The sequence below is a fragment of the Myxine glutinosa genome, chromosome 7 (genome assembly GCF_964187855.1).
Source record: "Myxine glutinosa chromosome 7, kmMyxGlut1.1, whole genome shotgun sequence".
Lineage (NCBI taxonomy): Eukaryota > Metazoa > Chordata > Myxini > Myxiniformes > Myxinidae > Myxine > Myxine glutinosa.
Genome location: NC_136267.1, coordinates 118,881,761 through 118,895,329, shown reverse-complemented (window position 1 = coordinate 118,895,329; position 13,569 = coordinate 118,881,761). Strand labels below are relative to the sequence as shown.

General features: G+C 43.0%; 1 protein-coding gene across 1 annotated transcript in view; it reads left to right on the top strand.

The window, feature by feature from the left end:
* Window positions 1-12,888, top strand: part of LOC137431505 (uncharacterized) — a 43,535-nt gene extending 30,647 nt beyond the window's left edge. The window contains exons 6-10 of the mRNA XM_068122879.2: window positions 3,970-4,163; window positions 4,294-4,395; window positions 5,508-5,542; window positions 5,844-6,243; window positions 10,881-12,888. Of these exons, the coding sequence (XP_067978980.2) occupies window positions 3,970-4,163; window positions 4,294-4,395; window positions 5,508-5,542; window positions 5,844-6,243; window positions 10,881-11,275 (1,126 nt within the window). The 3' untranslated portion in view covers window positions 11,276-12,888. The remainder of the gene's footprint in view (window positions 1-3,969; window positions 4,164-4,293; window positions 4,396-5,507; window positions 5,543-5,843; window positions 6,244-10,880) is intronic.
* The last annotated feature ends 681 nt before the right edge of the window (window positions 12,889-13,569 follow it).

The window sequence follows — 13,569 nt, the reverse complement described above, 5'->3', positions numbered from 1 at the left end:
TCTCAACCAGTCACTTTCATCCTTCCTCAACACATGACCAAACCATCTCAACCTGTTCCTCTTCACAGCATCAATCACAGGCTCTATTCCCATCATCTTTCGCAATTCATCATTTGTCTTCCTCTCTCTCAACGATACTCCGCACATCCACTGAACCATTCGCATTTCCACCCTTTCCAGCCTTCGTTGCTGCTCTACGTTCATGACCCATGTCTCGCTCCCATAAATCATAACACTACTCACACATGCAGCATTCACCTTTCCCTTCAGCTTCAACGACACTCCCCTCCTCATCAGCATGCCACTCGGTTCCCGAAACTTCTTCCATGCACATCTCACTCTCGCAACCGTTGCCGAGTCTGATCCACCTTCTCCATTCAGCATGTCTCCGAGGTAGCAAAATGTTTTCACACCTTCCAGCTTCACGCCGTCTCCAAGATCCAACTCAACATTTCCTCCATCTGCAACTCCTTCTGTGCACACCTTACATTTGAATGTAGCTGCCACACTGGTTAATGACCCTCTCAGACCACGACATTTTTAATGAACCCACTCAGCGCACATTGTACATTGAATGGAGTTCACTCCGACACCCTTCCTGCACACAGCACATGGCCACTTCCCAGTTCTTTCCACCTCACCACATGCTTTACCACTTGCCATCACCTTCGTCTTCCGGATATTCACCTTCAGACCTTTTGTCTCCATACATTCCTTCCTCCTTCCACTTGTTTTCCTTCAGTCCATCCATACTTTCCGCAATCAACACCAGATCATCTGCATACAACAACTCCCACGGTAAACCCTCCTTTACGTTCTGAGCCAGCACCTCCATCACAGCTACAAATAGTAGTGGACTCAGTACCGACCCCTGATGCACTCCCACCTTCACCTCAAACTCACCACTGTTCCCGTCCTTCGTCCTTACAGCTGTGCGCGCTCTTTTGTACATTGCCATCACTACTCTGATCAACCATTCCTCCACTTCTAACTTCCTCAATGCCCATGTCAATACTTCGCGTGGAACCCTATCGAATGCTTTCTCCAGATCAACAAACCCAAGAAACAACTTCTTCCACTTCTCCATGTACTTCTCCTGCAACTGCCTCACAATAAAGAGCGCGTCTGTCGTTCCTCTTCCTGGCATAAATCCAAACTGCATTTCATCGATCTTCACCTTCTTCCTTATCCTCCTCTCCAACACCCTTTCCAATACCTTCATTCCATGCTCCAATAACTTTATCGCTCGGTACGAGCCACACTCCAGAGGGTCACCTTTCCCCTTGTATAGAGGGACGAGGGTATTCAGTTCCCAATCCACTGGAATGCGGCCTTCTTTCACCACCAGATTACAGATCTCTGTCATTCTCTTCACACCCCAACTTCCTGCTGCCTTCAACATATCTCCCACAACTCCCGTCAGCCCTCCCGCTTTTCTACTCTTCATTGCTTTTATCGACTCAACGTCCTTCTCAGTTATCTTCTCTGCCGGTCCTAAAACTGGGTTACTCTCTATGTTGCCATCCCATTCATTCTCTGTATTCAACAGCATTTCCATATATCTTTTCCATCTTCCTTTAATTCCATCTGGGCCCACAACGATTTGTCCCACTTCATCCTTCAAGCAACTCACCCCCATCACATCACACCTCTCTTTCGCTATCTGCTTTGCAATCCTGAATACTGCTCTCTGACCCTCTTCCGAATCCAAGCGTTCTCCGAACATTTTCCTACGTGCCTCCTGCGCTTTTGCTACGTCTTTCTTTGCAGCCTTCTTGGCTGCCTTATAACTTTCATGCTCTGCTTTTTCTGCTCCCGTACCCTTCGCCTTCTGCCACTCCTTGAACTTCTTCCTCTTCTCGTCAATCCTCTTTCCAACTTCATCATCCCACCACCATGTTTCCGAGTGCCTCGGTGGTCCTTTTGTCCATCCACATACCTCACCAATGGCTCCCAACAGACTATCTTTCATTGACATCCAACCACGTTCAAGCTCAACCACATCATCCTCTACCCGACTTAGCCTCTCTTTTAATGCCTCCCTTACTGTCACCTCTTTCAACCTCCACACCTTCATTCTCGGTTGGTACTTCACCCGCCGAGCTCTCCTCGCACCTTTCACCCTTATGTCGTAGACAACCAAGTGGTGCTGTGAAACAGCCTCCTCCCCTGGGATCACCTTTGTGTCCCAGAGGTGCCCCCAATCTCGCCTATGCACAATCAGGTTGTGAACGTTTTTTTTTTTGTTTTTTTTTTGTTTTGTTTTGTATACTGAATCGAGGCTCGTGAAAGAGCTAACATTTATTTCACAAACAAATCAACCAGACAAACAAAATATACAAAAAGAGGGAGCGGAAGACAAGATGGGGAGAGAAGGGGAAGCACACAACCACAACATTTGAGAGCAGGGAGAAGTGTGGGAGGGAGAGGGCTTGGGGGCAGGAGGCGTGGGAAGGGGAGGGGGGGGGGGGGGGGGGAGAGGTATAAAACACAAGGGGACCGAAATTAGCGGGGGTAGAAAAGATCAAGGTTTTGGGTGGGGGAGGATAAGAGATGGTGGTGAACAGCTGTTTTAAAGACCTGGAGGGTGGAGTGGGATTGAAGAGAGTGAGGGAGTTTGTTCCAGAGGCGGGAGAAAAGAGGAATGAAAGAGTGAAGGTGAGCAGGTGAATGTTGAGCAGGTTGAGCAGGTGAGCAGGTTGTCGTCGACCCACCTGATGTGTATGTAACAAGCTTTTATTATCCCCTTTCTGGAACTGAATATTACAAATCAACAAATCAGCTCCATCAGCAAACTCCAAAATCCTTTCACCTTCTCCATTTCTCACACCATATCCGTAACCCCCATGAACTCCCTCAAAACCGTCCATACTCCTTCCCACATGTCCATTTAGGTCTCCTCCTACCACAACAACTTCCTCATCTTTCACGTTTTCCATCAGCTTCTCTATCGCACACCATAACTTGTCCTTCTCTTCATCGCTCCGACCAACCTGCGGAGCATATCCCGAGATGACGTTCACCAAGAGCTTTCCAATCATCATTTTCACCATCATCAACATATCCCTCACTCTAATCACACTCACCACATTGTCTACAAACTCCTTAGAAAACAGGACACCAACACCATTCACGCCCTCCGGGCACCCTTGCCACACACACTTGTATTTCTGTCCCTGCCTAACCTTCACCATTCTCACACCACTTCCCTTCCATCTCGTCTCTTGCACACAACATATGTCCACTCTTCTTCTGACCAATACTTCCACCACTTCTCCTGATCTCCCTGTCATTGTCCCTACATTCCATGTCCCAAACCTCAGAAACCGATCTCCATTTCGGGCTGTACCCTGCCCATATGTAGTTGTAATTGTCATGGTTCTCTTTTTGAGGCAATGTTTTATAGCCGGATGCCCTTCCTGACGCCAACCCTCTTCGTCGCCTCTTATGACACACAGGGATACGGTGTACCTATTCGAACCTGGGTACACACTGGGAATCTAACAAAAGTAACAGTAATAATAATTGGCAAATGTCTTATTCGCTCGATATTTATGTAGATTGTAGTTTAATCGTCATTTTGTCTTTTAAACGTCACACATTTAATTATTTAATCATTAAATTTAAATTTAAATTTAATTTAAACATTTAATCGTCACACACATATACATACACACACACACATATACATACACACACACACATATACATACACACACACACATATATATACACACACATATATATATATATACACACACACACACACACACACATATATATATACACACATATATATATATATACACACATATATATATATATACACACACACACACACACACACACACACACACACACACACACACACACACACACACACACACACACATCAGTATGCCTTTCATTAATATTGCACCAAACATGATGGATATCTTTTAATTAAACTATAAATCTATTTTGCTTCAGTTGTGCTACCTTGGGTAAGAAGCATCTTCGTAATGGAACAGCTGGAAAGGACACAGAATGCTCCATCAATGATGTTGATGAGAAAACTCCTCCATCAGTGGTGTTGACAACTTCTTTGCCAACGACGTTTGTTGAACCGCTTAACAAAACGATTACTAAGTCTCTGAAGAGTGTATTACGTTCCACACAGCCAGGTAATCATGAACTTCCAGCATTTGATGTCTTCCATCTCTGTCTTTCGCGATTTTCTTTTTTCATTGCTTATTCTCTTCTTTCACGTCTGACATTTTATTTGAGTTGTGCTTGTTTGTATTTCTCATGCAGGGTCTGGAATCGAAATAAATCCAGTCATCATGATCATTCCAGTATTGTTTGTGCTTCTCCTTTTGAGCATTATCACATGCTGGAAACACAAGAGCATCTCAAGTACGTAGTTCTCTCCCATTCCTATTGAGGCGTAGTGCATCTCTTCACCGATTTATACAATGACATTTTATCTTGTGCCACATAATTAGTGTCACATGATGCGGTTTGAGCTGGTCCATGAGGGGTTCATTACAACTTTGAAGAAGTGATTACGAAACTACACCCCTCCTCGCGCACTATGGTCCCCAAACGGTAACAATTAGGTGACTCACATGGTCGAATAGAATAGGCTGAACTAAGTGGGAGGATAAACAGGAGCAGCTCGCAATGCAATGCCTGATTATACAAACGATGTCTTCCTTCTCCTTCTCCTTCTTTAATGGCCACCATTATCCCACCTTTCTTGTGGGTTGGCCAGGAGAATCGTTCGACTAGTTGGGGTTGGAGTTTGTAATTTGGCCATGGTTCCGGCGATAGCTCTCCTACTCTTCGCGTTGGACGCCAGCGGATTTTCGTGTCCACCAACGAATGCTCGCAGAATGTACGCCCGTTTAACGTCAATCCAAGGGATGGCACACACATTGATGAATCACACCGCCTGCGAAACACGGCTCTGACAGCTTGTGACTTGGTCGGGAATCAAACCCAGGCTGGACAGCTTCGAGCCTATTGCGCACCTCTCAGTCATCCTGTCGGCCCAAACAATGTCTTCCTTGTAACTATAAAATCCCTGATTAAAAACTCAAACGAGGATGCGTTGCAGCAAAATAACAACCCCAAGGGGGATACGTTTTCCCTTCATCGGAGCAAAATATGTGTTTTCTTTTTTTTTCTTTGCTTAGGCGAAGGGTTATCGGCAGAAGTATTAACTTCTTATTGCTTCTCATAGCGGATAGCACTCTTCCATCATTATTCCGATGATTCCATCTTATGTTCTACCAGTCTGCTGACGCTCAAACTAACCTTGACGTTTAAGACGATTTTTACATTCTACGTTAAGGCCTAAACCTGCTCTATTTTGCTATTGTGATGCCATACGACACAGTTAGAGGGGAGTTTCTACCTGATTAATTGCACAACTCTTCTTCAACCTCTCTTGGTTAACTTACTGGACATTATTTAGAATTCTGGAAGTTGGCGTGCTAACTCTGCCTTTCTTCATGTGTTTTCAGGCTTCTGCGTGAAATTTAGAAGAGTTGGGCCAAAGGTAATTTGATACCACTTCTTGTGTCGTTTTACCTCTGAGGCGCATTTTTTTCATTTTTGTGTTCCATGGTGACACATTTTATTACGAGTAACACTTTTTGTTGTGCATCATAAACGTAAGTTGTCTTCCGTTGCCAACATTTTAATTAAAAAAAGGAAACCTTAGGCAAATGTAATCTATCTCCAAGCAATATTCTGATGTTGTGGTTGATTGTTTGCTTGTCTGTTCTTCTATTTTTATAAATTTTTATTTAACCTTAAGTGGTATTCCAAAATGACCACTATGAATCATCTTTTCATAGGGAATAAACAATGTGAAGACCATATCGGAGACGTGCAAGACGTGCATTGGTAAATGTGAAAAACAGCTGCTCTGTGAAGGATGCACTGGTAAACGAACGAGCACTTCCTTGGTGGTGCACCACGACGTTCAGGAATATGGACCTTGTCCAGAGGATCGATGTGCAAACTGCCTGCAAAGTAATGAGGAATACCTCCTTGTTGGAGAAAAACCAGGAGAGCTGAGGTCATTACCTGGAGATACTTTTATGATTGTTGCAGAGAGCGGATCAAAAACGCTTGACGATGCGTGTGCCAAGAGCTGCATAGCACCCCAAGTGGAGACTGTTTCCCCAGCAATCAGCGAAGACTTCAAGTCGGCTTTGGAGGATGTTTATCCAGAAGATTCTCTGCATGCTGGAGGTGAGGTAACGACTTGTTTGTTCCAACGGTAACGGTAAAGACCTCTGTTTGATTCCTGGTCTGGGCATGTAATTTTCCCACATATATCAATTTAATTGTCTATAATCCTGTTCATTAATCTAATTTCTTCACTATGCCCCCATTGGTGTTTATAATAAAGGGCAAGGATTTGTCGTCGTCGTCCCCCCATTGGAGGAAGACCCTCTCGTTCGTGTTCAGGCCAATAGGTGCTCCTGTGGTTGGCAGCGAGTGTCCCAGAAGTATTGACGGAAAGAGAGTGGCTATAAAATGTGTGGGAAAAGTGCATGCTCAGTTCGAGTCGCCCAGATAGCTCAGATGGCAGAGCACTGGTGTGCTTTTCCACAGGACCTGTGTTCGATTCCTGGTCTGGGCATGTAATTTTCCCACATATATCAATTTAATTAACTATATGTCAAAGGTCAAGGTGACAGTGATGTCATTTGCATAAAACAAATGTGACCAAAAGTGTTTGCGCTACGTGACATCAAACTTGACACAAACGAGTTGAAAAACATGACCGACAAATTCCGAGCAGATTTGATAATCCAATCGTTATTAACGCAATATTTCTCAAGGGGCTGGGGGCCAGATGATGCGTTTCCAAAATGGCGGCAATCAGTTGACGTATAACGTCGTTTCCATGGCAAACAAGTCACCCATGTTAAGGTATCGGTGTTTTTTAGGGTCAAAAAGACAATAACTCGGAAAAGCTTCAAGATACAGGTGTCAAATTTCCAACCCTCACTGAACATAGACATTCCTAGCAACAGTATGTTTTGGGGCTGTGTCGATCGAAGGTCAAGGTCACGGTGACTTAATTTGCATAAAATGTGACAGTTGTCATATGGCATCAGGGAATTACAGATTTTCAGTGATAGAAATCGTTCCTGAGCCACTGGTGGGAAATATATTGTCAAAATGACCATTTTCAAAGGGCAAGGTTCTCTCGATATTCGTCATACCTGTCAGGCTACCGTCTGACACATTCTTGCCTGTCTGTTTATTTGTTTGACTGTGAACAAGATATCTCAAAAAGGTGTGGATGGATTTGGATGACATTTGCTGAAGAGGTTGGATATATGGCACAGATGAAATGATTCCATTTTGGTGAAGATCCGGATCTGGATCCGAGAATATTTCATGTGATTCTTCACCATTGAGAGATAGGGCCAAAAACGATACACAGCATGATATTTCAAAAAGTTGTGGACGACTAATGTTATGCTACCATACCAGCACAGGCACCCACTTGCCTGCCATTTTAAAACAGTGCAACAATGCCGTGCTTCAACAATCCCATGAAGAACCAATCAGCTTCTCAACCACAACTCAACTTCTCACTTTCCACAACTTATCAAATATTCAAGAACCAACACTCATTCAGAGAGCATTTGACCATCGAAGCTCCACAATTCACAGACACAAGTTGAAAGTAGACGTCGTGTTTCCAATCAACAGACAACGTCAGACCAATCTTTATCTCCCAAACATGAACAGCAATAGGTATACAACAACTCGTATACAAACTATTTCTTCAACACCATTACCCTGATGGCCAACATGAACATTATTGAAACCAACCAGACATTTTACAAACACTTAAACCGAAATCCACATCTTAATGAAAATCCAATCTAAATATAATCGATTTTAACAACACCAACCACTACCTAGGTTTTTTTTTTGGTTTTTTTTAGTGGATCCTCTTTTTAAAATGTATTTGGAACTGGCCAGTTTTGGACGTTAAGCCAATTTGTGGAACTTCTAATTCCCCATCCACCCGGGATGTCTTTGCCCCTTGTTCAGTGACCTGAGGGTATTCAGGTTGCTCTTTCAAACCGGCTATTTGAGCCACCCTATTCGTGACCCCTGGTTCAACCCCAACCTTGGTTATCACTCCGTGGGGTGGTTTCTAGAGCTGGTATCCTCCCTCCACATGGTATTGCGGAGACATATTTTGTCTTTTATCCGTTATGATTACCTTTTGTTCGGGCTCATTCTCATTCTTAGTCTTTGGGCAAGAGCGGAGCAGGCCACCCAGTGACGGCAAAACACCTACTTACTAACAGAGAAAGAGCTCACCTTAGTTATTGGGCCGACCAGGTGGTTGCCGTCAGCTCGGTGGTGACCCCGCTCTGCCCTCCAACCAGTGAGACCTGCAGGAGTTGTTGTCCTGTCTCAAAAATAACAGACAACTTTCACTTTGTTGACAAAGGACCATTTATTAATTACGTACATATGGAGAGAAATGTTTGACACAAGGCAAGCAGATCTCTTCATTCCACTCAAGATGGCATTCAATATAAGTGCAAACTGGCAAAAGTGCAAACTGGAGCAGAAGATTAAAAAACAGGAATGCTGATGTAACGAACAACTTTGCTTCACATTTTTGCACAAGGTCAAACCACATGTATAACACGTTTTTGCCAGCTCAGCACAAAGAAGCAGTTCTGCCCAGCAATTGTGAAATGGCTCTCGCCCAACCCCATACAAGCAAGCATATTACCACTGGCCTCACTCAACTTGGTCACATGATGCATTTACCCATCGTGCTCCTGGTCATGGCTGTCTCTGATTGGTCCTGAGATGACAATTATCCATTTTTACCCCGACACACACAGTGATACAAAACAGCAGAATGACTCCTTTTCTCCATTCAAACTGGTTGAATGAATGGTTTTTATATTCCAGGCACCTGCAACTCACCACAGGCAAGTTCAATTCCAAAGTAAAGGAAAATCACCTTCTTGAAATCTAATTATTTCTAACAACTTCTAAAAGGTGTCAATATTGTTGTCCAGACCATTTTAGGATTTCTGTGTGGAATCGGCTAAGATTTTGTATTTTTTCAGCGTTTTTTTGCTTTGTTCCACTGCAAAACAAAGAAATACATATGTGCGTACCAAAATATATTTTAATTTCAACAATTTTCTCGAAGAAATGGTGCTTTATTTCAAAAAAGTGCAAGAGTGCCAATATTTTCGGCCGTGTGTGTGTGTGTGTGTGTGTGTGTGTGTGTGTGTGTGTGTGTGTGTGTGTGTGTGTGTGTGTGTGTGTGTGTGTGTGTGTGTGTGTGTGTGTGTGTGTGTGTGTGTGTGTGTGTATATATATATACATACATGTCCTGGCGTTGGCTTATTGGTTAGGGTGCCGGCTTGGGATCCTAGGATCCTGGGTTCGAATCCCGGTCGATCGCTGAATTAACGCCAGGGGGGTTGACTCAGCCTGTCATCCTTCCGAGGTCGGCAAATTGAGTACCAGCTTGCTGGGATGAATGATCATGGGGTGTACCCCGATTCAGAATAGGCACACTGTATCCCTGCGCATCGGAAGAGCGTGACCAAGGGTTGGCGTCAGGAAGGGCATCCGGCCATAAAAACATTGCCTCAAACAGGGAACCATGATTGTCATGGGGCCCGCAAGGCTAACCCCTGCCCTAGCGGTGAAAAAATGGCCTTAAAACGATCATTCATTTATATATATATATATATATATATATATATATATATATATATATATATATACATACATACATACATACATACATACATACATACATCACGATATTTCAAAAAAGTTGTGGACGAGTTATGACTAAACCTTGTGGATAAGGTGACAAGAACAAGCCGGTTTGATTTTGGTTTGGTTCCGGATCCAGATATGGCCTATCAGTGTGTACAAAATGTAACCTGTTCAGCCTGGTGGAGGTATGAACTCTACCTAGTGCCCTTATAGTTTGATGTGTTGTCATGGCTGTCTATTTATTATGCCCACAAAGAAAAAAAAAGAGGAGCAGGAGTAATAGCATGGACAAAAAAATGTTTGTGGGGGTCGGTGGGGTGGAAATGTTGGTAGACTTGCAAGGGTGGGATAGAGAGTAAAAGAGAGAGTGTGTGCCGTTTGCAGAGATAAGGGGGTAGGGTGGAAGAAAAGGATATGCGAGTTGATAGGGGAAGGAAGTACAGAAGAATGGGTGTCAGTCAACATTCTTCCATAACTGCATCATTATGTAATATCTACATAACCTCCTTCGGGCTGACAGGATAGCTTAGGCTCTAACCTCTTAGGCTAACCGACCAAGGAATCTCTACCTGCTTCACCTTAATCCCTCACCATCACAGACAGAACAATACATCAATATGACTGCATCCCTCTGATGGACGTTAAACTGGGTGTCCTGTGTGTCAGCATCAATTGGTGGATGTTCAACATCCCAAGGTGTCCTTCACAAAGAAGGAGGTAGTATTGCACTCACCCTGGCCAAATTCCTGCCTGTCCTGTTGATAGAAACTGATCCGGTCTTCTTGGGTGCCCCTTTGCACCTGTTTATACCGTGTGCTATCTCAGAGTGTGGTGGACTCAGTAGCAGCTTCTGCACTCCAAATAAATTTACCAGGTGGTTCGAATGGTTCATGTGAATGGCTTTCTGATGTGAAAGGCAACCAATTATATTCTACTTGTCCTGCTTAAATGTTATTGTGATTACAGTACCGGTACTTGAAGGTTGTGATTATTTGTTTAATTTTTTTTGTTTTTAACCTGCATTCATGTTTATTTTTCCCCGTCTCTTCTTCCATCATTTAATTTGATAATCTTCCTTCCATCTCCACCCTCAGGTTGCCAAGAGCTGTGTACTCTAGTGTCCATGATGTACCGACGACCCACAGAAAGCCCTGACCGGTCGAGCATCAATGGTGACACAACTTTCCCTGTCGAGGAAGTATTTTCTCCCATTGAGCGACAACCTTCTGAAAACCCTGACCAGACACAGATCGAGCTCTCTGTTGAACCAGTACCCATCTGCATTGAAAATGCTTTGGAGTACAGACGGGTACCTTCAGAGATGTCGGAGAGTGATGACGTGGTAGAGGTTCATGCATCGCCATGTGAGGTGCACTTTGAAAGAGACTCTATGAGATTCCACCCTGTTCCCATGGAAGATGATGAAAATTTCCAAACTGTTCCTGAAGAGCCTTTCTCCCAGTACATCGCACCTGCAATGTCACATTAGCAGATTTGAGTTGGACTTATCAGCGGTAGTGTGGTTATCGGTTATCATGCCAAGGATTGCATTGCAAAAAAACATATATATATATATAGATATGGATGTATGTATATTTATATGTATATTTATATGTATATATTGCAATGGATTCTTGTAACTTCAACATGATGTGGTTATTTCTACTTCGACACTGTTATTGACATTGTAACTTTGACATCAACACTGTTGATGACGATCCACCAAGTAGCAGTGGAACAGGTCCTGTAGTTGAGTGGCTGCACAACATTAGGGTTCCCTTCATTTGTGCCACATGTCATTGTTGAAATTATGTGCTGTTCACATGCCATTCATAATGATTGGGATATCTTGAACATGCATTTAGTGCTAAGTGTGAACAGGTGATTATAATGTGCTTTTGTCACTCTGGGTTGCGACCATGCCTAAACTCACGGAATCCACTAACTCGAGCAAAATAATGAACAATAGAAGGCAGACTAACATTAACTAGAACGGCACTCGGTGGAGAGCAAACCTCCGCCAGGCTGAACAGTTTACGTTTTGTATTCCACTGATAGGTAAGATCTGGATCTGGACCGTACCCAAAATCTAATTGGCTTGTTCTTGTCACTTACCCAACTCATCCACTACGTTTTGTCAAACGTCGTCAATAACGTTTTGAGATATTGGGCTATATATCGTTTTTTGGCCCGATCACTGAATGGTGAAGAATCACTTAAAATATTCTCGGATCCAAATCCGGATCTCGATCTTCACCAAAATCTACTCATTTCATCATCCTCACATTCCCAACCTCTCCTCCAAATTTTGCCTGAATCCACCCACAACTTTTTTTAGATATCCTGGTCACAGACAGACAGACAAACAGACAGGGATGAAAACATAACCTTCATCCACCTTCGGTGGCGGAGGTAATTAACTCACAGAGTGCCTTTATGTGAAAGAGGACATGCTGATATTTCAAACATAAGTGCCTAATATTTCAAACAAACAAGCAAACGCAGACTCTTCTCTATTGCAAATATTAAGTACTAGGTGTGCGTACCCATCACTTCGCTGCCGGGTGTAATCGAAGGACAGCATGTTGTACTTCACAAACATCTTGCATGTCTATCCATGAGTGTCAATAAGTATGTAGAGTGAAGTAAAAGATGCGAAAAAGGTTATTTTATAATGCATAATTGTTCTTTGTTGTTTGTGTGCGCCTTCCCTGTACTTTTATGTATTTTTTTTCTATTGCTTCGAGAAGTATTACCATATTTCCTTGTGTTGTATCTCCTGAACCATTTCTTCCGTCCTGTAAAAACTACCATATTTCCCACAATAACTAGTTTATTGCATAACATGGTTTGCTTGTATATGCCATTTTTAAAACATGCAATTTATTTGGAAAAATTTATATTTTGACCATAGGATGGGCACAGTTATTCAGCTATTGCTATCACAGCAGTGACTATGCTGCGTTTTCATGGCCTGAGCCCTAGACCCTTGTGGATAGGTATGCATCGTGATCACATAGAGGACCGATTGTTTTCTCGTATAGATCCCAGTTTCTCTGATACCCATTGCCTCATTAAACTGTGTATGTGCGTGTGCGCTCATGTTGCATGCAATCGAGTAGTAAATGACGCCTTTGGATTCTTTATTAATCCATGTGGAATTACTATTTTTACCTCCGCCACCAAAGGTGGATGGAGGTTATGTTTTCACCCCTCTGTCTGTTTGTTTGTCCATTTGTGAACAAAATATCTCAAAAAGGTTGTGGACGGATTCGGACGAAATTTGGCAAAGATGTAGCATATGTGACAAGGACGAAATGATTAGATTTTGGTGAACATCCGGATTCGGATCCGGCTACTAGAATTTTTTAGGTGATTCTTCACCATAGGGAGATAGGGCCAAAAACGATGCATAGCAGGATATCTCAAAAAGTTGTGGAAGAATTTGGACGAAACTTGTTGGACAGGTTGTGTGTGTGACAAGGAAGAATCGATTCAATTTCGGTGAAGATCCGGATCTGGATCCAGCTAGTATAATTTGTTAAGTGATTCTTCACCATTGAGTGACATGGCCAACCAGGCGGAGGTATGCTCTCTACTGAGTACCGTTCTAGTTGGAAGATGTGTTTACTTCCATCATTTGTACAGATGTTTCTCAGAGTAGCCAGGTGTAAGTTTGCAGTGCAAACATTTATATTTTTATATATTTGTGATGTCTTTGTTTCATGGTCTCACACAGTTCTTGATAAAATTCAGTAATTCCTCGTCTTCACGAGCAAGTTC